Source organism: Haemaphysalis longicornis, unplaced genomic scaffold, assembly GCF_048455015.1.
Source record: "Haemaphysalis longicornis isolate Haplotype H1 unplaced genomic scaffold, Haemaphysalis longicornis Haplotype H1 scaffold_9, whole genome shotgun sequence".
Taxonomy (NCBI): Eukaryota; Metazoa; Arthropoda; class Arachnida; order Ixodida; family Ixodidae; genus Haemaphysalis; species Haemaphysalis longicornis.
This window is the reverse complement of record NW_027526460.1, coordinates 130824940-130846078: the sequence shown is the minus strand read 5'-3', so window position 1 is coordinate 130846078 and position 21139 is coordinate 130824940. Positions and strand designations below refer to the sequence as shown.

Below are 21139 nucleotides of genomic sequence, written 5' to 3'. Positions count from 1 at the left end.
TTTTTTAGTGCGAATGCACTTCTTAAGCGACCCTGAATCACGCGTCCACCGCCGTCCGTCCGTCCGCACCACATACCCACTTAGGGCGATTGGCCAAGAAGAGTTCCTAATTTCTTTGGCACATACCCACTTAGGGCGATTGGCCAAGAAGAATTCTTTCGCATCACCCGTGCATTCCCACTTCCCCATCGACGACTGCTGCTTCGCCAGGAGCGGAAGTCGGGGCGAGTACTGCGGCGTCTACCTCGTCGGTCACGTCTACGCGAACCTCGTGTCGCACGCCGTGTCCACCTCGCCGGTCAGGGACGAGTCGCCGTACAGTGCCGTCTACACCGACGCGTACTCGGGCGACGGAATCGTGGTCGTCACCCTCTACTTCGCGCCAAACATCTCGCGCGACGACGTCGTCGAATACGTGGACGCGGCGATGGAGAGTGTGGCCAGGCGCGTAAAGCCCTCGGACCCGGTCGTGGTTGTTGGGGACTTTAACGTGGACGTGCGAAAGGGCGGCGAGTGGTTGATGGAATACATGCTCGCCAACCACTCCATGACGTGCCTACCGCTAGAGGCTCCCACCACCATCAACGGCAGCTACATCGACCTGGCCTTTGCGAGGAACTGTCTGATACGCGCGGTCTTGCAACAACTCTTGACCGTACATTTCAGTGACCACAAAGCGGTCATAATGACCGTCAACTACAACGACAACACCAACAAGTGCTGAATAAAGAATACTGTCGTTTCACTTTACTTGCGTGTGTGTGTGATCTCCTCGAACATACACTTTAATTCACCAAGATTTCCAGAGAACGACTAACGGGGTGTGTGAATCCCCACTTGATCACGCGGGGGTGTTAAATGCAACTAACGGGCGAATGCCAACACAGTTCAACATAACTCCCCCTCATAGCATCACCCGTGCATTCGCACTTCCCCATGCTCCCCTTCGGGGAAATGCGGGTGTTTTTTTTTCTTATAAAAAGACGTTGTACGCATGTTTGCGGGTTAACCAATTGGCCATTGTTGCAGAAAACGCAGTAGTGAAAAGCGTAATAACCAGATAAATAAATAAATAAATAGAAACCTAGGGGGAATGCGGAAGCCAGAAAAATGGACTGATGACCGCTGCACGGCACGTTGATCCTACACTGATCAAATCTTGTATGTGTACATCCCCAGGTTTTTATCTTAGCTTACACGTCTCCCCCGCATCCCCCCCCCCCCCCATAAAAAAAAGAACAAAAAAGATACGCAGAGTGACATAGGAGGCGTTATCCTACGTCACTTCAATGCCTGGCACGTTAGGGTCGTTGATACAGGAATCCTGAGTAAATTTTCTCGAATAAGCTTCTCAATCAGCAATATTACAATCTGAGGCCTTTGAGAGCGCAATACCGAAGCAAGGCTTTCCAGGCGTTGAACTGGACAACAATGCTTTCTCATTCACAGTCCATCAGAGGCGCTTAGGCGTCATCGGGCACTTTGCTTCGAGAATGAGTGCAACCCCAATGAAACGGTAACACCCTCGCTAGCTGTTCTGTCACCCTATTAATGGTTCGGCCCGTAACGTGGAGAGCACTTCACGGACTCGGCTTGTTGTCGCAGCTCGTCCGATGTCACGCAATTTAGCGACCGCAGTCACGCTCTGTCACGCGCTGTCACACACCAAAACAGAGTCTGGAGGCGTCACGCACACAAACAAAAGCTTCGAAATGATTCCCTCTTGCCCCTCGATTCAGCCTTCAGGGCAAAAGGTAAGAGGATACTTGACCAAGAGGTTTATATATGCAGAAGGGTTCGAAACTTCTAGAACCGTTGGCCCTTGTCTCACGTGTCCCCATTATATAACGCAAAGAAAACTGAGGGTACATGTGCGGCAAAATATATGTAAGTGACCGGTAGTACCCACCTCCCTTTTGTTAGGAATGCTCATTGGGTTGGTTTTTACGATTAAGCGAGAAAACGTGGCCATCTAGGAAAAACACGACGCGTTCAGATTGGCGCAGAAAGGCCCCAGCACGTGCGAGGTGAAAGCAAGCACAAAAAAATTAAAGCCGTTCCACTCAGTGTGAAAGCTGCCGGACATGCAGAGCAGTGATTCGCCAGAATGGGCTGCAGCGCCGTTATCCGCTCACTGCTGCATTTCAAATTTCCCGCCTTTGCACTGCTCGCGCGCCCCCTGCCTGAAACTGAGCCAGCGGAAGTTTTGTTCTTTTTGCGCTTGCTTAATTTCATATGTTGGAACGCGTATTTTTTTTTTTTCGTGGCTGGACCCTTTCTGCGTCATTTTGAACGTGCCATTTTTTTCTTGCGCGGCTGGAGCCTTTCTGCGGCCTTTCGAATGCGCCATTTTTTTCTTGCGCGGCTGGAGCCATAGAGTGAAACTCTACGGCTGGAGTCTTTCCGCGTCATTTTGAACGCGCCATTTTTTTCTTCCGCGGCTGGAGCCTCTCTGCGTCATTTCGAACGCGCCATTTCGTTTTGCGCGGCCGCTTTTTACGCTTACTATCGTAAAAACCAACCGAACGAGCGTTCCTAAGTAAATGAACGCGGTGGCTGCCGGTTATATATACAGATTTTGCCTGAAATGTACCTGCAGTTTTCTTTGCGCTAAATAACGGGGGGATGTATGAAAAGCGCCAGCGGTTCACGAGGTTTCAACGGTTATGACTATTTAAACCGCGTGGTTTTCGAAGCCTCAGCGTGACTCCCTGACGATGGTGCATCAGGCTCTGCCCGTTATCTGGCTGTGCCGTCTGATTCCTGCAGTCTGTTAGCAAGCTACGACAAGGCGAACCCATAAAGTGTTTTGCACCTCAAAAACATAACTCCCTCTTTGTGCTGTTCGAAGCAGAACAAGAGACAAAAGAGAAAGAAAAAAATGGGAGCTGTCCCCGGGGAAGCCGAGAGAGCACTGCGAAGGCGGGAAAATTGAATTGCTTTGAACTGAGACCTAAAGGGTAAGCTCGTGAGGGGTGGTAGCAAAGAGCGAAGGACGTCACAGCCCCTGTGGTGAGCCACAGCTCTGCACTTCCAACAGCTCTCGCTTTGAGTGGAACTGCCTTAACTTTATTCCGCCCTTTCTCCTTCGTTATCCTTAATTCGCGCCACTCTTTATTTCGCACGTATCCTCCTTTCCTGACCCCTCTACCTTATTACCAATGAGTTACCGATAAATTACCAGTGGGTCAGTAATTAATAGTGCACAGTATCGCCAATAATATTTCTCGCTGAATCGAAGGCGAGACGGACTAAAATTGCTGCCCTCAGGTAGCCCAAAAGGTCTGTTGTCTTTAAAAAGTAGCCCGAACATGTCCATTTATTGCGAAAGCAACAAATGGGCATTGGTCGCCCTCTTCGCATTGCACGCTGGTCAGAATGGCTGCTTTGTTACAACTATACAGTAAAGTATCCCATAAAAACCAGGTGGCAGATGCCCTTTCCTGCCTTCCAGCTCCGTTTCAGCAAGAAACTGCTTAATTCGATGAGATTGTGCCCTTTGTAGAGTTACCTTGCCTAACCAAGGAGCAGTTTAAACGGGCTCTTCGTCAAGACTGTATGTTGGAGAAAGTCGAGACCAATGTCGCCACATCCTGGCCTGCACATAAGATACAATCGGGGGAACTTCAGCCTTTCGTGTTGGTACGCGAAGAATTGTCGGTCGTTGGCAGCTTGCTCCTGCGTGGCGAACGAATCGTTGTTCCCTTTTGACTTAACCCTCAAGTAACCGCTGCTGCCCGCGAAGCTCACCCTGGTATCGTTCGGACAAGGGCTCGATTACGAGAACGTTTCTGGTGACCAGAAATGGACATGCAGATGGTACTTCCCATCCAGAAGTCTAGCGTATGTCAGATGGCTGACAAAAGTGCAAAGACTGCTGCTAGTCCCTTGCATGGGAGTAGCAGCAGTCATTGCATGGGAGTAGCAGCAGCCACAGCCTCCATGGGAGAAGGTCACCATTGACATCGTCGGCCCCCTGCAGAGAGCATTACGTTCATCGACTACTTCTCAAAATGGCCAGAAGTTAAATTCTGCAGTGAAGTATATGCCGCACCGTTGTTAAGTTTTTGCTTTCTGTATTCTCCCGTGAGGGTTACCTAGACGTGATAGTACGCGACAATTGGCCACAGTTCTCCTCTGCAGTGGTCATCAAGTTCCTCAAAGATTGCGCCATCTGCTTTGTGCACTCTTCCGTTTACTGCCCTCAAGCAAACGGGCTTGTAGAGAGGCTCAAATGTGTATTCACGGATTTCGCACAGGTCGCCATGCTGGAGCAGCGTTCACTTCGCCAAGCGGTAACCGACTATTTGAGCATATATTGCTGCAAGCCACATGCCACAGCGTGAGTTGCGCCATCCGTTCTCCTACACGGGTGGCTACCGACAACACGCCTTGAGGTTATATGTCACCCGTCACCAGCCTTCTTCAACGACCCAGTTTCCAAAGTTCCTAGTCTGGGCCAACGCGTAAAGCGCGAGCAAGACTACTTAAAAAAGTACACAGACCTTCGCAGGGCCGCGAAGAAGACAACAGTGTCTGTTGGTGATTTTGTGAGAATCAAGAAACCCGGAATATGAGCGACCTCGCGTTTAGCCCTCCACGGAAAGTTGTCTGGCAACATGGTCAATCAACGTTCCGGCTTGACAATGGACGAACTTGGAACGCGTCGAAGTTCTGGAAGGTACCTGCACGATCAGCCACATGGAACCCGCAGCATAATGCCTCCGAACGCGCAACCCCGTATACAGCTACTGAGCAACTCGAGGATCACTTCTCAACACTCCGCTCAAAGCCTTACCAGCTAGGCTCACGGTACAAGCTCCAGCGCCAGCTGGGTCGGAGGACAGTTCAACGACGCGTTCAAGCACCGAGGAAGAGAGGGCCTCCGGATCAATACGGGGACCCCGTGTAGCTCTTGTGTTCTTGCGCAGTCGGGTTCAGGGACAGAACTTGAGTGCTGCATTAACTCTGTGCAGACGTTTGAGTGTTTCTGCAAGCATTTTTTATGTCCCTGTTTTCTATTGGTTGTTGTAGGTCATGCCTAAATATGTATGCTGCATAGTTGTACACCACGCATTAAAGTGAAGCGCGCATCCGTTGAGTAGTTGTAAATAGTTGCAAATATTGCGTGTTTGCATACGAATACTAATTCACCAACTATTACTAACCCTGTTCTTCGAAGGAGGGGAATATGTAGTTTTTAAGTTTGTTTCCATTTACGTTGTCTTTATACGGCGTCAGTGGCGCCAGTGTTACTTTAGTTATTTATTTATTTAAAACATACTGCACGCACATTGAAGGGCCCAAGCAGGAGGGTCATCACACAAAAAAAATTTGTCACAATACACATGGTACGCTGATCAAAATAGTTCGAACATAAATACAGGAATGCATCGAAGTTACAAAAACACGCAATACACATGGCACACTTTTGGAAATAGGCGGAAATAGATTGTATACATACACGAGAATACATCGAAGTCGCAAACGATTGCATCCAGAATTTCAATTGTTCAAGGGAGTGAATATTGGACACAGTCGATTCAGTTAGTTTATTCTAATCTGTAATTGTGCGCGGGAAAAAAAGGAACTTAAAAATGGTAGTTCGAACGCTGCACGGAGTCAAATATTCGAGGTGGTCTACGCTGTGTTTGTCGGGAAGTTAGCGGCTGAAGGAATTCCTCGGGTATAAATAATTGAAAGTTTGTTATTTTCAAGCAGGAATAAAAATTTTAACCTTTGAATTTGAGGGTATGCTTGGAGTGTTGGAATGCCATGCCCTTCCATTAATCTTGTCGGCGAGTCACTGGTACGATATTTAGAAAAAAATTAATCGGACGGAGTTACGCTGTATCATTTCAAGAACATTAACATTACTTTTTGTGGGAGGATACCAGACAGTGCAGGCGTATATCAGTCGCGGCCTAATTATGGAGGTATAAGGGAGTAGCTTAACGTTTGCTGGGGCCATTTTAAGCTTTGCGAATTTTTCGGAATGAATCTACACATGTGTCTGAAACGTGTTTTTTTTTTTTTTTTGGCTCAAGTTATTTGTTATAGTGACGCCAAGATATTTGTATTCTGATACATCTTCTAACGGTTGTAACGGAAGATTGCAAGGGAAGGACAACTTATTCTTTTTGTTAGTTATGTTCATAAAACCGGATGTTTTAGCATGCAGATTGATTCCCCATTTCTCGCACCATGCCTGAACATAATGCAGGTTTGTGTTCAGCATTTGGTGATCTTCAAGACATGTTATTAACGCGATAGCGTTATTAGGCTCATTTTGCGATTTCCCCGTGCCTCCTAGCCATCCGCTATCAGCCGTGGTCATCAGGCGTCCACAGAAATACGTCACCACTGCTCCGCCATCCCTCCGGAAAGTACGACTGAGGCAGAAAGATTCGAGGTCACCGCTGATACGAAAGAAAGGGCACGCATTATCAGCAGGTACCGTGCCTGCTCGGTGAAGTTCGTTTTACGCCCAGTCGGTGGTACATAGCATGCCCAGCAGGCATGGTCACCAGCCGTGCGCACAACTTACGTCATCACACCAAAGCGCTTCTCCACTAGAAGATAAAAAATATAAATCCCGGTAATTCATGCTCCCAAGCTACACATGGGCTACGAGGCATGCCGTAGTGGAAGTAACCAAAAGAATTTAAACCACTTGAGGATCCTTAACGTGCGCCGAAATCTCGCCACACTCATGTTTTTTGTTTTCTGCTTCGATTAGGAGAACGGCCGCCGCGACGGGGAATCGGACGTGCGTCGTCGGGCTCAGCAGCGCAATACCTTGCTCACTGGGCCACCGCGACGTGTTTCCCACCGGGATCTATGCCGGCACCACCATTGGGTGACCTAACTAAAACCCGGGGGAAAGGAGGAACACCGGCCTCTCAGAAATCGAGGAAAGCATAGATTACAAGCAGAAACGATTAAAAAAAAGCCCGCTAACCGCAAAAGTTTTCGAAATACTTCTCAATATTCCCACGGTTCTCTCTACGCTGCAAGATCTGTTTGGCAAACGACAGATGGCGCCAAGCGGCCAAGTTAAAAATAACCCTAAATATTGATACGGATGTCCTTCCAGGGAACAGTCACGTAAGAATGCTCGGCCCGACTCTAGAGGCAAGGGCGGTAGTGCCAAACGCACAATCGCCAAAAGCAGAAAATCTTTACCCAATTGCCCACAACGAAAACACCTACTCAAAAGCACACCAATAAAGAGAAAAAGAAACGATAAGGCTCATGCAACCACTGATCATGACCCGAATATTGTATAGCCTACCATACAACAAATTTTTCCACACCAAAGAAAGTGAGAAAAAAAACAATACCGTCATCAGGACAGCGTATAAGGCAATCTTCAACTTCGCAATTTTGACCGTGAGACGAACTAGCAAAGCGTGGACCACAGGGCTAACAGAATGGACATGCATAGACGGGTCAAGAAGAAGGGGAAGGCCAGTTACTCGATGGAGGGATGAAATAATATTATTCGGAGCAAAGAACGGACTCGGGAAGCGCAGGACACGAGTGGGTGGAGATCAATGGGAAAGCCCTTGAAGCTGCAGCCGTCCTAAGTAGGATGTTGGTTATAATGACGATGAACAGTGTTTTCCTGACTTGTGTCTTCCAACATAATTTAAAAAATTGGAGAAACCACTCTCTTTGCAGCGAGAAAGCGGAAGGAAAAACAAAATCGGGAGGGGCCATCGGATAGGAGACAGCCCCCCCCCCCCATTCGGAAAAGAAACTACTGCTCGCCACAAGACATGGCACCGATTCAGCGGCCCCGAATAAAACTCTCCTGCACCAAAAATATCGACCCAACCCTACATAAGAAGAGGCGATATGGCAGGATCAAGCTCTTTCGGAAAAGTTCCGATATCACGAGACCACAGTATGCACCGACTTTGGGTTGTACGAAAGCACGAGGCCCCAGTTGTAGTTGTCTACTCTGGCAATCTTTGGGCCTTCAGGACCCTTCAACATACAGGAACAAAGAAGTGGAAGTTGGAGCCATCCTCTTGGAAACCGGAATAGCGGAAGTATCATATAGAAGTGTAACATCATTACAGACCATCGAAGTACATTATACCTTTTTCTTCAGGCAGAATACCTGAGCGTTTCGCTAACGAATTTCCATCCACTATAGAAAATGTTAACAACGTCACCTCGACACTCGGACTCGATGGTCTGGAAGAGAACGACGCACTCATTAGGAGGCGCACAAACTCACATACCCTGCTCCTTGTGACCAGGACTACCACACTGCCGTCCTTGGAAAGAGTAAAGAACAAATCCCCATATAATGCCTAGGAACGCGATCTTTCCCCTAGTTACAACATGGTCTCAATGCCGAAGAATCACAAACTCTGCAGGAAAAACCAACACAAGTATCTGAAAATCTTTCAGACATAACCTTAACATCAGACGTGAGACATAAACTTAAATCTGATTTAAATCAGGGGAAAATCCACCCACTTGCACGTAAACTAGCCATGGCGAAGGGTATGGTCAGGGGAGAACAACGCAAACACAGCATATTCCACTTCTTCGAGACGTGGGAGGCAGCTTTGACCAGCTCGTTACCTCAAGATCAGCGCCAGCTGATTAAGAGGGCAAGTGAAGGAGCTGGTCGATCAGTGGTGCAGGAACTGGTGCATCAGTCGTGCCGTAGGCTCAGGTTCCAGCTTTCAGCTCCTTTCCATCTTTTTACCCCACTTTTCTAAACCTCAAGTATTTGTTCCTGTACGAAGATCTCTCTCTCTCTCTCTCTCTCTCTCTCTCTCTCTGAAAAAAGCAAAATTGTTCAGGCGGGCGTAGACCTCACAGCATAAAGATTTTGATACACACCAACTAACGCACCCTCACCCAAACTGATCAACCCTTCGCATCCGCAGTCTTTCAGGCTCAGATTTTATTCTACAGAAGAAAAGAGAGCCTTTGCCTCTCCTGGGCCACGGCGATTAAAAACCCTCGTTACTAGTCTTTCTATTTTGGATAACCTTTAGTGCTCCTGAAACATACATAGGAAATGCAGCAATGGCGTACGAAAACGGTCTGTGTGAATCGAAGTATCGCTATTGCCATTACATCTTAGGATCCAAACGTAGATGTCTCGTCAAGTTTTTTCGTATATGATACAGTCATCAACAAATAATTTAATTTTCACAGGATCACCAATAGAGGTGACAAGATCGTTAATATAAATTAGAAATAATAACGGGCCTAATACGCTGCCTTGTGGAACACCCGAAAGAACAGGAAGAGTCGAAGAACCTTCATCGACACAAAGATAGTGGAACCGGTTCGACAAGTTGGAAGAGATCCAATTAGTTACAAATGCTGGAGTACCAATCACTTTTAACTTGTGCATTAAATGAACATGAGAAACTAAATCCAAAGCTTTCTGGAAGTCTAGAAAAATGTCAACTTCACCATTTTTATCAAGTACGCTAGCAAAGTCAGGACCAATAGAAGTGAGTTGAGTGACCGCGGAAATTGCTTTTCTGAAGCCATGTTGACAGCCAGTTAACAAATTGTTTCTGTTTAAAAAGTTTTTAATGTAGTCAGCTATAATGTGTTCGAGAAGTTTACAAGAAGTCAGGGAGATTGGGCGGTAATTAGTAAACAGCGTCTCGTCAGTTTTTTAAATACTGGAACTATGCAGGCTAATTTTCCAACCCTCAGGTACAACACCAGACAAAAGAGATTCTCGAAAAATAATTGCTAAACTTGGGGTATAATTTCAGCATAACGGCGCCAAAAAAATATTCGGAATGCCATCTGGACCGGTAGACGCTTTCGTTTTGAGGTTCAACAACATGAAAAATACGCCGGGCTGTGACACGATATCTGTTTCGCTTGCGGACGATAATACAGGGCAAGGCATTGCATCATCACATTTGAGGAGAATGCTGTGCAAATATTAATTGAATTGTTCTGCAATTTTATCCTTATCAGTGATGTCGACGCCCTCATAACATGCGTTGAATCGTTTTTTTTCTTTTTGTTCTAGAAAATCCAACATTTATGCGTAGTAGAGCGAATAAGCTCTGGCAGGGTATTTTCAAAATAACGTCGCCTTGCGCACACCACTGCATATTTGAGGTTAGACTGCGAAACACTGATAATACTCGAATAGGCATCTTTACACTTCAAACACTTGACTTTTCTTTTCGCGTTGGAAATTTCGCGCGAGATCCAGGGATTGTTATTACCAGTTTTCCTAACTTTGTTTGGTATGAAGTTATTTAGGCAATAAGTACAGATCTCCTTAAACCTAGTCCATAATTCGGCAGTATCCGCGCCATTAAAATAGTATCGGCACTATCCGCGCCAAATGCGAAATAGTCAAGTACACTTTATTTATTTTTATTTATTTATTTTATTTAGAACATACTGCTAGCCTCTTAGTGGAGGCTTTTGCAGGAATTGGGTGATACATTCATAACAATGACATAGCACACGTCAATTAAACTTTCTTAGCACACTTCGCGTTTAAAACAGAGCAATGACAAAGCACATACCAAAAATACATTCAAAGCACACTTCGCGTTTACAATAATCTATTTGTAGAAGGGAAACGTAACACATGAAAAATAAGAACCATGTAGGAAAGCTGCGGCAGTACACTATTCTAGATTACACAATATACCATTTTTTGTGAACCAAAATTCATCCTGGGGGATAAAGATGAGAACGGGTGAACGGTACAAAGTACATGCACATGCGCACAAAAATGAGACTGAAAACCACATTAGATAAGTTATACGGGCACTGCTCAGACATGGTCCAGGCTTGATACTGCCGACATAAAAGCGTCAAGGGTTCTGCATGCAACCACGTTATCTGGTAACGCGTTCCAATCTCTGATTGCTTGGGGAAAAAATGAGTACTTGAATGTGTCTGTGTGGAATCTATATTCGGTTAAATGTCGGCTGTGTTTCGCTCTAGTGCTTCTGGTATTAGACGGGGTTAAGAAAAGAGTTTTTTCAATCCTGAGCCCATCATTTAAAAGAACAAATAGAAATTTTAGGCGCAGGATTCTAGCGCGACTGCTGATAGTTGGGAGGCCAGCACGGGCGAGAAGCTCTGTGGGAGAGTCGTGGCGTCGGTACTTGTTGAAAATAAACCTAACGGCTTTTCTCTGAACACTTTCTAATTTTTCTACGCACGTTTTAGTGTGTGGGAACCAGCTTATTATCCCGTATTCTAGTATAGAGCGTACTAAGGAAATGTAGGCAAGTAGTTTGGTCTCAGATGAAGCTGATTTCAGGGAGCGCTTGAGAGAGTAGAGCGCAGAAAGGGTCTTAGCAGTAATATACGATACGTGTTTATTAAACTTCAGGTCAGCAGAGATAATAACTCCCAAATATTTGTATTATCCACTCTTTTAAGAACGTGTCCATCGATCATATACTGGTATATAAATGGCACTTTTTTTCTAGTAACAGTCATAGATACAGACTTGTCGAAGTTAAGTAACATTTGCCAGTCGTGGCACCATTTAGAAATGTTTTTTAGCGCGTTATTTAGCAAAATTTGATCGTTCGGAGTGTTTATTTCTCTGTAGATAATGCAATCATCTGCAAACAACCGTACTGTTGCATCTATCTTATTTGAGATATCATTTATAAACAAAAGAAACAAGATGGGGCCTAATACTGTTCCCTGTGGGACACCCGGCGTAACTTGCACTGTACCTGAGCATTGTCCTTCAAGTTGTACGTACTGCAAACGATTTGACAAATAAGCGGATAACCAATCTGTAATTTTTCCAGATCCGATAATGTTACGTAGTTTAAATAGCAATTTTGGATGTGAAACGCGATCGAAAGCCTTTGATAGGTCAAGAAATACGATATCCGCCTGCCCACGCTTGTCTACTGTTCGTGCAAGGTCGTGAAAAGTTTCTAGCAATTGAGTAGTAGTTGAGCGCCCTTTTTGAAATCCGTGTTGATTTTTATTGATCACGTTATTTGTCTCAACAAAGGTTAATATGTGTTTTAGTACTATATGTTCCATTATTTTACAGGCAGTGCAAGTGAGTGAAATAGGTCGAAAATTTGAAAGATGGGTCTCATTTCCTGACTTATGGATCGGAACAACCTTAGCGATTTTCCAATCTCTGGGTACGTCAGATGTATCCAAGGATTTTTTATAGATAAGCAGCAGGTATTTGCTCACCCACTCCGCGTATCTTCTAAGGAAAGGATAGCTAAGGTAGCTTGCGCTTGAGATGTATGATCTCTCTTGTTATCCAAGGGTTAGTTTTTTTCGCTGTTTTTATTTTAGTTGGAATGTATTTAGATAAACAGTCTTTCACATTTGTCTTAAAACGTATCCACAAGCAGTCAACTGATACCATTGGGTCGTTTGAAAGAAGTTCAAAAGAAGTTCAAAGAAGTTTGAAAGAAGTATGAAATTTCCATGTAGTCAAGCACACTGACGTCATCAGCGTTATCCCAGTCATATATACGTTTTTTCACTCTCCCGTTACGCACACTCGGAAACGATAACCAACATTTTGTTGCCTTGTGATCAGATATGCCTTCTGTAACTTCCCAAGAAAGGCCATCTGTTAAAATGGTATCACTCACAAATGTTAGATCCAGAATATTCTGCGAAGAAGCAGTGACACGTGTCACACGAGAAATCTTTGCACACGAGAAATCTTTTACAACAGTTTTTTTTTCACATGATTCGTTTTATACTTAGCGTTCACAGGAAAAGAAAAGACAATCATGTCATGATCTGATAGCCCACATTCCACACACACACTAAAAGTTTCAATTGATGGACTGACAAACTCAAGATCAAGAACTGACGCAGAAGCACCCTGGGTACGTGTGAGGTTGTTTTACTACTTTTGCAAATTGTGGGTTGCATTATATCAAGCAAATTTCAGGAGCTTGTACAATGAACAGGGGACGGGGAAGGACGATTACAATCAATTTCCGGTAGGTTAAAATTTCCAACAAGGAATATGTTCTCTTGTTCGAACATTAAAGGGAAGGTGAAGCGGTTTTAGAATTAAAAGAAAAGTTGACTAGCAGCAAATACACATTGAATAGTTCATGTGTGCGAAATATTTTCGCAATACATGCAGTAGAAGCAGCGCAATGAGCAAACAAAAGTGGCCCGATGCCCCGCCCCCATCTCGCCGCGCGATGCCGGAAGACCGAACAGCGCGGGCGAAAACCGGCTGAAAAACGTCATACCTGGACTTCCGGCCGGATCGGCCGCCTCAGCCATGCTCTTTTAGCCGTGTTTCCTTGTGAATGATACTTGTTGTTGTTGTGGTTGATAGCACTCATTTGTACAATTTTCTTGTTCAAAAAGTATGCACGAACGCCAAAAGAGGCATACGTTATCATGCCGTATTCCTAAGCAGAATAATGACACGCCGGGATGCTTGATAACATACGGAAGCGACAGCCGAGGTGACTGTGCTTGATGACAGAGAATATACTACACTACGTTAAATACTTTGTAAACCGCTCCAATGCGGTTTTTTTTATGTGACGGACGTGAATGTTCACATTAGAATCTAGATTTAGGAAGGATGGGGAATACTGCTGTACTTTGGCCGGGGATGTTTTGCTCCATTCCAGAAACCAAGTCACATTTGTTCATGAAATACTTGTTTCGTTAAACACGTCGGTTTTCTTTCCCTATGGGCTCAGGACAGTGTTCAAGAAAAAAAAAACAATTTTTTGGCGAAATTAAAACAAGGGACCAATCCTGATAGAAGTTCTCTCCCGGCTAAGAGGTAAACAGTATTCCTACAAAGTAAAAGAACCAAGACAACCAGATTACTTATTTTGCAAGTATACATGTCACGATAAGGTGATGTTTGTCTGGAATTAAAAAAATCCACTCCGAACCACCCCCGTGCCATAATTTGTGTTGCCTGCGGGGGCCTAATTTTTTGCCCAAGATTCCGTGTGGCTGCATATTATAACCTGGCAAGCACTTGTTGTCACTGAACCTCAAGTGTGCTCCAGTGATAGTCGGTGATATATATAATGATGATACTAAAAAAATTAGGAGCGAAGAGTAAATATACGGCCTCTGTCCGACTAGCGCGGTAAATGCTTAAATCTAGAAATGCTGAAACAGGCCAACGATTCATTATCACAAACGTTTGGTGATTGTTACCTAAAGTAACGTAACTACAACGTAACTGCCTTGTCCGACTGGTCTGTTAATTATAACGAGGTGGCCGTAATATTGTAGCAGAATGCGCAACGCACAAGCGAAAATCAAGCCCTACTACAGCCAATAATGCTGAGCAGGCACTAGTATGCTGCAGTGTTTTCAGAATAAATGCATGTGAAGCAGTAAGACGCCACTCATCGAAGTGCAGCTAGCAATCGCGGAGGCGCCGTAGTGCCGCTGCCGAAATGGCGCGCGCGTGTGGGTCTGTGTACGGGGATGAGTAACGGGGCTGGGGTGGGCGACAACGAACAAAGGATATGCGGAAGCAGAGTCTGCTTGTTGGTTTATGCGTGTACCGGCAAGATGTGTCTCGCATATACGTTTACAGCGCATGAACGCTATTTTTTCGCGCAGTGCACGTACGTGCTTTTCGCTGGTAGATTGTTTATAAAACGCCCATTAATCTTCGGCATAAATGGTTTTGTGTATAATAAGAAACAGTTAAGGCAGTACCTAATATTAACAGAAGGTATAAAATCCCATTATGCTGGTTGCCTAATTCAAAAATATTTTGATGGAACCCACTAGTCGACGTCACAGTCACTGCATTGGGGTTCTCTGTCGTGTAACGCAAATTTAAGCTCCAAGATAATTGAACCAACACCACGGGAAATTATAAAACAAACTTCCAGTCATGTGCGAAGATTAAACTGCAAGCTAAATTGCCGCAAAGGCAGCCGTGCGATCGTTCGCAATGCTTCCGACAACCCGCGCGGCCGAAGGGTGTCCTCCTTTGACGTCAAGACGGGCGCAACCAATCAGGGGCGTCAAAAGACGAAAAGCGCGCGTCTTTCAAACGGGGCCGCGCTTTTTGCAAGATAAATGCCACTTGGACTCATGTACGATAAATTTCAATGTGATATTCGGAATCAGCGCGGAAGAAACTATATAACTGTTAATCTAACTCAAATTTTTTGGAAAGCGCTTCAGCTTCCCTTTAACATGTGGTTGCCGAGATCGCTTACGAATTGAGGTGGTGAGTCAGGAGGGCGATAAACCGCGAATAGAAAAAACTATCTGGCGAAACAAACAGTTCTATTGTAATGCTTTCATGATTGTCGATTTGACAGAGGGAATGGGCATAAATGTCTCCTTTGACTAAGACAGTGACGCCTCCCCCCCCCCTTAACGGCCTACCTCGTCGGAAAACGCGATAGAAGGGGGGGGGGGGGGGGGACGTCATCATCCGAAAGTTTACCTTGCAGCCAGATTTTGGTAATGATTACCACATGTGGGTTAGTAGCCAGTATTAGCCAGGATGATAGCCTCAAGCTTTTCAGCGCTATTGACAATACTTCGTGCATTTAAATTTAACAGCCGAAACTCTTCCTCTTCAGGCGGTTTGCGTCAAGTGGCCCCTAAGCCACTCTGAAAATTGGTTAGCTTTATTCTGCAGTTCTTGTTGTTGTCCCAAATGTACGTTTCTTTATCAACCCGTGTATATATATGCCTGCTTCTTAATAAAAGTTCAGTTTTTGTGTTCATCTGCGACAGCGGCTACTTCGTCATTCTACAGCGGCTCTAGCCGCTATAAAACAGTCCCGCTCTACGTAGTACGAAACAGAATAGACACGAAAAAAGACTCCCGCTTTCCTTATATATATTTCATGCGGGCAATGCGAATGCTGGAAAATTAAGCTGAGGATAGACTTGGCTGTGGAAAAGAGGAAAGGTTGCAGTAGTACAAGAGGCCCACATTCTCGAGTGAAATCATACGGTGTAATCATGATGATGACGATGTGTAATGTGTTGACAGCGTCTGTCTCTCCGTTGCGGGAAAAGATGAGGCTATACCCCTGTGCTGGAAGGTGCTGTGTGCGCCGCATATTTACCTCTTGCGCGTCTACCACAGACCCTGGGCAACCACGAGTTCGACCGCGGCGCCGTGGGTCTTGCGCCGTTCCTGAACGGCACCAAGGTGCCCGTGCTGGGATGTAACATCGACATGAGCGAGGAGCCGCTGCTCAAGGACCTCCAGGTGAAGCCGTCGATGGTGATCGAGAAGGGAGGACACAAGATCGGCCTCATCGGATACGTGACGCCCAAAACCACCTACCTCTCCAGACCTGGTACGCCAATCTCCACTCGATTATGCGCTGAATCGAACTTCTTATTGATGACCTCAGCAGTACGGTAGCCCGAATTGCGAAATAAAGCTTGATTACAGGGAGGATTTAGTGCAGGAGTCCTCTTGTGAGCAAATGCATGTACAAAAGTAGTGTAGCGCTAGTGACGAGCTAAGCATAAATGGGAGAGAACTTCGGAGAGACCCCTGATTCTATCATAAGCGAGCCAATGCCACCTATTGAAATTACTGCAGATGGAATAAGTAACTTAATTAGAAAAATGAAACTTTCATATGCAAGTGGAATTGATAACATAAACAACAAGAAATTAAAGAATAGACAATTGATAATTAGCGCCGCATTTGAGCTGCTCTTCCCACAATCACTTTCACAGGGGCAAGTGCCGAGCGATTGGAAACTTGGTAAACTCATTGCATTGTTCGGAAATGGCAACAAATCATCCCCATATAACTACCGGCCCATATCGCTTACAAGTGACTCATCGAAAATTATGAAGCACATTTTGTTTTACTAACATCATTATTCACTTCGAACAGCACGACTTCATTCACCCTTCCCAACATGGTTTTCGGAGAGGCCTGTCATGTGAAACGCAACTTGCTGCCTTCGTTCATGACTTGCACACAAATCTTGACCGTAATATCCAAACTGACCCCATATTTCTTGACTTTGAAAAGGCTTTTGATAAAATTCCCCACCACCGCCTTATGACCAAACTTTCGTTACTTAAACTCGACCCATTTGTCTTGTCCTGGATTAATAACTTTCTCACTGACAGGAAACAGTTCGTCGTCATAAATACAACTAGGTCCCAAAAATCTCTCCCGCCCTCTCCGGTGTTCCCCAGCGAACGGTACTTGACCCTCTGCTTTTCCTGATTTACATCAACGGTTATCCACACTGTATTACTAACAATATAAGATTATTCGCCGATGATTGCGTTATTTACGCAACAATCGCTAGTCATGCAGATCAAGTAGCTTTACAGGCAGACCTCACAGCCGTTCAAAATTGGTGCCAGAAGTGGCAAATGAGTTTAAACATATCTAAATGTAGATCAGTGTCTTTTCACAGGCGTACTAATCCGTTTTCATGCAACTACACCCTACATAACGGTTTTCTGCAATCGAATAACTCTTATAAATATCTTGGAATACATATCTCAAGTGACCTATCATGGACCCTCCACATCAATCACGTCATTTCAACAGCTAGTAGATCTTTAGGTTATGTTCAACAAACCCTAAAGTTTGCTCCCACCCACTTAAAAATATTAGCTTTCACCACAATTCTGCGCTCCAAACTGGAGTACGCCGCAGCAGTTTGGGACCCACACCAGAATTATCTCATCCAAAACCTAGAAGCCATCCAAAACCGCGCTGCCAGATTCGCCTTTTCCGATTACTCATTCCTCTTAGTCACCGTCGAAAAAATTACACCATCTTCCCGAAGGGAACTATGTGGTGATGCAAAGCATCTCGGAGTTCCCAACCCCCGGTCGCTCGCGCGGCCGCTTTAGCGGTGTGGTCGCGTTGACGAGCGGCATCCGGATCCGCTTGGCGACGCTGGCGTATCGAAGCGGCTTCTCGTTGGCGAACCGCATCCGGATCCACTTGGCGACGTTGGCGTGCCGAAGCGGCTTCGCTTTCTCGCAGTGTGGGATCCGCTGCTCGACGCTGGCGTTTCGAAGCGGCTTCACTTTCGCCAGTTCGCTGAAAGAATTGTTGGCGTCCGTTCAGTTCATCGGACAAGCAGCAACTGAGGGAGCGGCGCGGAGAGGAAGAGAGGAGGAGCAGCGCGCGCGCTATCACACAGCTGGTGGGGAGAGGGGGAGAGGAGGAGCAGCGCGCGCGCTATCGCACAGCTGGCGTGGAGAGAGGGAGAGGAGGAGAGCGGCGTTATCGCACAGCTCGTAGGGAGAGGGGGAGAGGTGCGGACGGACGCTGACGGACGGACATAGCCCCGAGCAAGAGATGTTTTGCATCTAAAACTGCGCGACTCGCATTATTCCACAGATTCCATCACGCATCCCCACCGAGCATTTATGTCACCCCACGTTCCCACCTCTCTGATTGTTGTTGCAACACTATGCAGGTACAATACCCTCGCCCGAAGACTACCACATTTGCAGAATCTTTCTTTACTCGGACAGCTAAGGAATGGAACGCCCTACCAGATACCATTGTTAGCATTCAGGATGTGGAAACCTTTAAAAATTCCCGCACAACCATCATTGAACTAATAAATTCCCAGGTAACTTTCGAACGTACTTAACTTCTTTTTTTCTTGTGACCGCCCGTGCTATTTCTTGTATAATAGTTCCTAGTATCATCTTCCTCGTACGGCTTGTATATATTTTTCTATTTGTACTTGACAATGTTTTGTACCTTTGAAGTGGTATCTTTTGCCGCCGCAAAATGATTTCTTCTACAGTCCTCAAACAACCGTACCTGTTCCTCCACCCCCCCCTCTTGTTTTCTTTCTTCCGCTTCAGCTATATCCTACAATTTTTATTGTTTTATTGTGTTGCACATCCAATTTTGCCTTTACCAATGTCTTGTATACCCACCCCTCATGTAATGTCCCTTCTGTTAGGGACCCTTGAGGAAAATAAAATAAAATAAATAAATAAATAAATAAATAAATAAATAAATAAATAAATAAATAAATAAATAAATAAATAAAATTGTTAAATGAAAAAAAAAACAGATCTACAGGGTTTCATCCAAATGTTGTAAAATATTCGAATCACCATGACATGGAAAAAATTAGAGATTTCAGACACCTACCGAGTTGTACGCATCGCTTGGAAATCATTCTAATTTCGTTGTCACTAGATCTAGATTTCTGTTCAGGTGCTTGTACGGCAAAATCTTTTCAAACTCCCCTATTATAGAACAAGTCTGATATGCGAAATTTTCTGATACCGTAGCGGATAATACGGTATCCTATTCGCCTCTAAATCAAATAGTACCGTTGACATTCTTGAAGTATTTTGGAAGTGTTTGGACGACGAAACACGCAAATAGACGGTTGTTTACGCAACTTCGGCTGCTTTAAATTGTGCGTGTTTGAAAACCAAGGGTCACACTAAAAACATGTAACAGATATACTTTTCAGTGGGTTTGACCGAGTTGGGCAGCGCATGTATTGAACTTTGACCACTTACGTACGACTGCCTCTAAAAGTGCACCGGCTCCCTAAGGCGCAAGCGCCAATCTCCCATCCGTGAAACCGCCAAGCTAGGAGAGGGAAGCGGGCTCCGAAGGTTGACACAATTTCAACAAGAAGTACAGTCAAACGTGTATATAAAGAGGTTGACAAAATCTCACAATTTTTTGATACACCCAGGTTTTCGTTGCATGCAGGTTTCGAGTTAAGGCTTGCGTGATTGAAGTATAAACGAAACCAGAGTGCTTGACTTCAGTGAACGTTAGCTCACCCTTCAAGGACCTATTTCACAGTAGGAAACTGTGTGATTTGCGCCTGCTGCTTTCGCACGAGCTTAGGGACTGCACGGCTCTCCAAAGAGGCAAAGTCACTTACCCCCGTATTCACAAACGTAACTTAATTATCACTTTTGCCTTCTGACACTTCTAGGCGCCTTAACCCGTTTCGAGGACCAAACGCATGCTAAAATGGGTGCCTTTTTGCAACCTTTATGGTCACTTTCGCACTCAAAATTATTGAGAGGGTGCTGGCTCGGCTACTCTACCGGCAGGCGAAGGCATTTACTTGCTTGTCTTGAAAAGATGAAATGTTTTGGATTCATCAGAGATGAACCAGCACCACTGATAGACGCGCGGCTACACGCCTACGGGCAGGCCTAGCACCTCAAAATTTGTGCTGAACGAACACCGCACTCAAACGTGGGAACGGACTGTCGTTTGCCGTGACCGTGAAAAAAGCGAAGCGTAGCTACCCTTGCGACGTAGTGTCGCGCTACTCAAGGGAAACCTCAAGTGGGTGCTACGTTAGTCATCAAATGGGGCTAGTCGCTCCGTTCATCATCATTATCATCATAACAATTTTTTTTAGCGTTTATACTCTTTTTTAGCTGCTGGCTCCTTCAAGTAATGCTAGTATTCGGTAAGTCAGTGCGTTTCGCCGTCTGATTTTTCGGTAAAAGTTAAAAAAACAATGACTGGTGAGCTTAGCAAGTTCGTTACATAAAGGCAGAGTTACTCAATATATACAGTTCCGAACATCCGCTTCATAATCCGAGCGGCGCTAGCCCCCCTGCTGCGTTGAAGCTGAGGGGCAAGTCGACGCGCGCGGCACCTAGGAGGCAAAAACTGAACTTCACTTAACTATTATTACTCAATTTCTTTTATAAAATAAAGCTTGCTTTTTTAAGTTAGAAAAATGAATTATGTAAAATTTACGGTGTTTTTGCGGCTTTTCTTTTTATGACTTACGGCAGCAGCCGCAAGCCCTTGAGTACTACTTCAACGTGCTGCCGACAGACGACAGGCTAGTCAACTTGCCCCGTGCACGCCCCGGTGCAGGGGGGCAACCAAAGAGCGGCTTTTGATACATCGGGCTATGGGGAGTTTCACAACTGGTATATATCCAGTAACTCTGACATAAAGGTGAGCCGCCGCAGCGCCTTCGTTACATAGAGGTCCTAAACACATGCGCTTCAATTGGGGTGGAAATGGGGAACTGGAAAACTTAGTTAAACCCAGTAATTCATTATATAAAGGTTCGTTACATCAAGGTTTAACTGAATACATAAACAAGCCAGTTTCAAACAACCTAAACCACCGGAATAGGTCATACATGTTCTTCTTATGAATGGCCAAAGAAACCTGAGT

At 45.2% G+C, this 21139-nt stretch overlaps 1 protein-coding gene across 1 annotated transcript in view; it reads left to right on the top strand.

Moving 5' to 3' along the window:
* LOC144153440 (protein 5NUC-like) overlaps positions 1–21139 on the top strand; it is a 62480-nt gene that overhangs the window by 354 nt on the left and 40987 nt on the right. Inside the window, exon 2 of the mRNA XM_077685086.1 lies at positions 16088–16304. Within this exon, the coding sequence (XP_077541212.1) occupies positions 16088–16304 (217 nt within the window). The remainder of the gene's footprint in view (positions 1–16087; positions 16305–21139) is intronic.